Source organism: Alexandromys fortis, unplaced genomic scaffold (genome assembly GCF_014885135.2).
Source record: "Alexandromys fortis isolate MF-2015 unplaced genomic scaffold, M_Fortis_MF-2015_v1.1 scaffold_87, whole genome shotgun sequence".
NCBI lineage: Eukaryota > Metazoa > Chordata > Mammalia > Rodentia > Cricetidae > Alexandromys > Alexandromys fortis.
Window position 1 is genome coordinate 261005 of NW_026067971.1, and position 1387 is coordinate 262391.

At 43.0% G+C, this 1387-nt stretch overlaps 1 gene segment (V, D, J or C); it reads left to right on the top strand.

Annotated features, from left to right (window-relative positions):
- Window positions 1–306: 306 nt before the first annotated feature.
- LOC126509642 (T cell receptor alpha variable 22-like) lies at window positions 307–920 on the top strand. The segment is given in 2 exon segments: window positions 307–358; window positions 499–920. Coding segments are annotated over 2 exon segments (474 nt in total).
- Window positions 921–1387: the final 467 nt, after the last annotated feature.

Here is a 1387-nt window from a genome sequence, read left to right on the forward strand (position 1 = left end):
GGGGAAGAGACTGAAATATTTAATAAATAAAGAAAGAAAGAAAGAAAAAAAAAAGGGAAGAAAAAAAAATCACATGCCATAATGCGGCAGAATAAAAAAAAAAAAAAACGAAATACAGTGTCCTGGGCTCTACATCATTGTCCTCCACAACCATGCAGTGGAGGTGGGTGGAGTTTCTTGTTCAGATGAAAGAGGAAGCTCAGTGATTAGGAGAGAACTGCTGTGTGTAAGCAAAAGGGTGTCTGGGCTCAAGACTTGACACCATCACAGCTGGAGAGAAGACATCACAGCAATTGGACAGGGGCCATGGAAAGGAAACTGGGAGCTGTGCTGGGGATTCTGTGGGTGTGGATTTGCTGTGAGTTGTACTCATCTATGTTGCTTCTGCAGTGGTAAAGAAATGAGTCAACACAGAGCTCCTGTGATCCTTATGTTGTCTCCTGGGATATTTGAGAAAGCCCTTCAAGAATTCTGAATTATTTTTCTGTTTCCAAGCAGGGGTCAGAGGAGTTGAGGTGGAGCAGAATCCTTCAGCCCTGAGTCTGCACGAGGGAAGCAGTTCTACTCTGTCATGCAATTTTTCCACAACCATGACAAATGTGCAGTGGTTCTGGCAGAATTCCAGGAGCAGCCTCATCAATCTTTTCAACCTGACTCCAGGAACAAAGCAGAATGGGAGGTTAAACTCAACCTTCAACAATAAGGAGCACAAGAGCACCCTTCACATCAGAGATGCCCAGCTGGAGGACTCTGGCACCTACTTCTGTGCAGCAGAGGCACAGTGCTTCCAGCAAGCCTGCATCCTGGCCCCAAACTGTGTCTGGGTGTGCAGCTTACAGCCCTGCCACAGGCAGACTCTGCAGGAAAATTTGCACAGCTGTGGCTTTATCAGATCTCCACCAATTACAAAGATGGTGTGAGGAAACAGAAAAATACCACTGCAGTAGTTCACACTTAAACTAGACTGATATGATACTAACTTGTAGAAATATAGAAGCTCAGAAATATCAGCCAGAATGACCAAAATTTATACTTTATCTTATTAAATTCTTGCGGTAATGTCATAAAATGTAAGCCCATCTTACACCCCAGAATTATTTCATTCTTTTCTCAAAATTGAAAAGTAAGAGCAACCATTTCCATCCTGTGTTTAGAGTGCATTGGATTTCCAAAGTGGTGTGGCGGTTTCTCAGGAAATTCGGGATCAACCTACCCCTGGACCCAGCAATACCACTCTTGGGAATATACCCAAGAGATGCCCTATCATATGACAAAAGCATTTGTTCAACTATGTTCATAGCAGCATTATTTGTAATAGCCAGAACCTGGAAACAGCCTAGATGTCCTTCAATGGAAGAATGGATGAAGAAAGTGTGGAATATATACA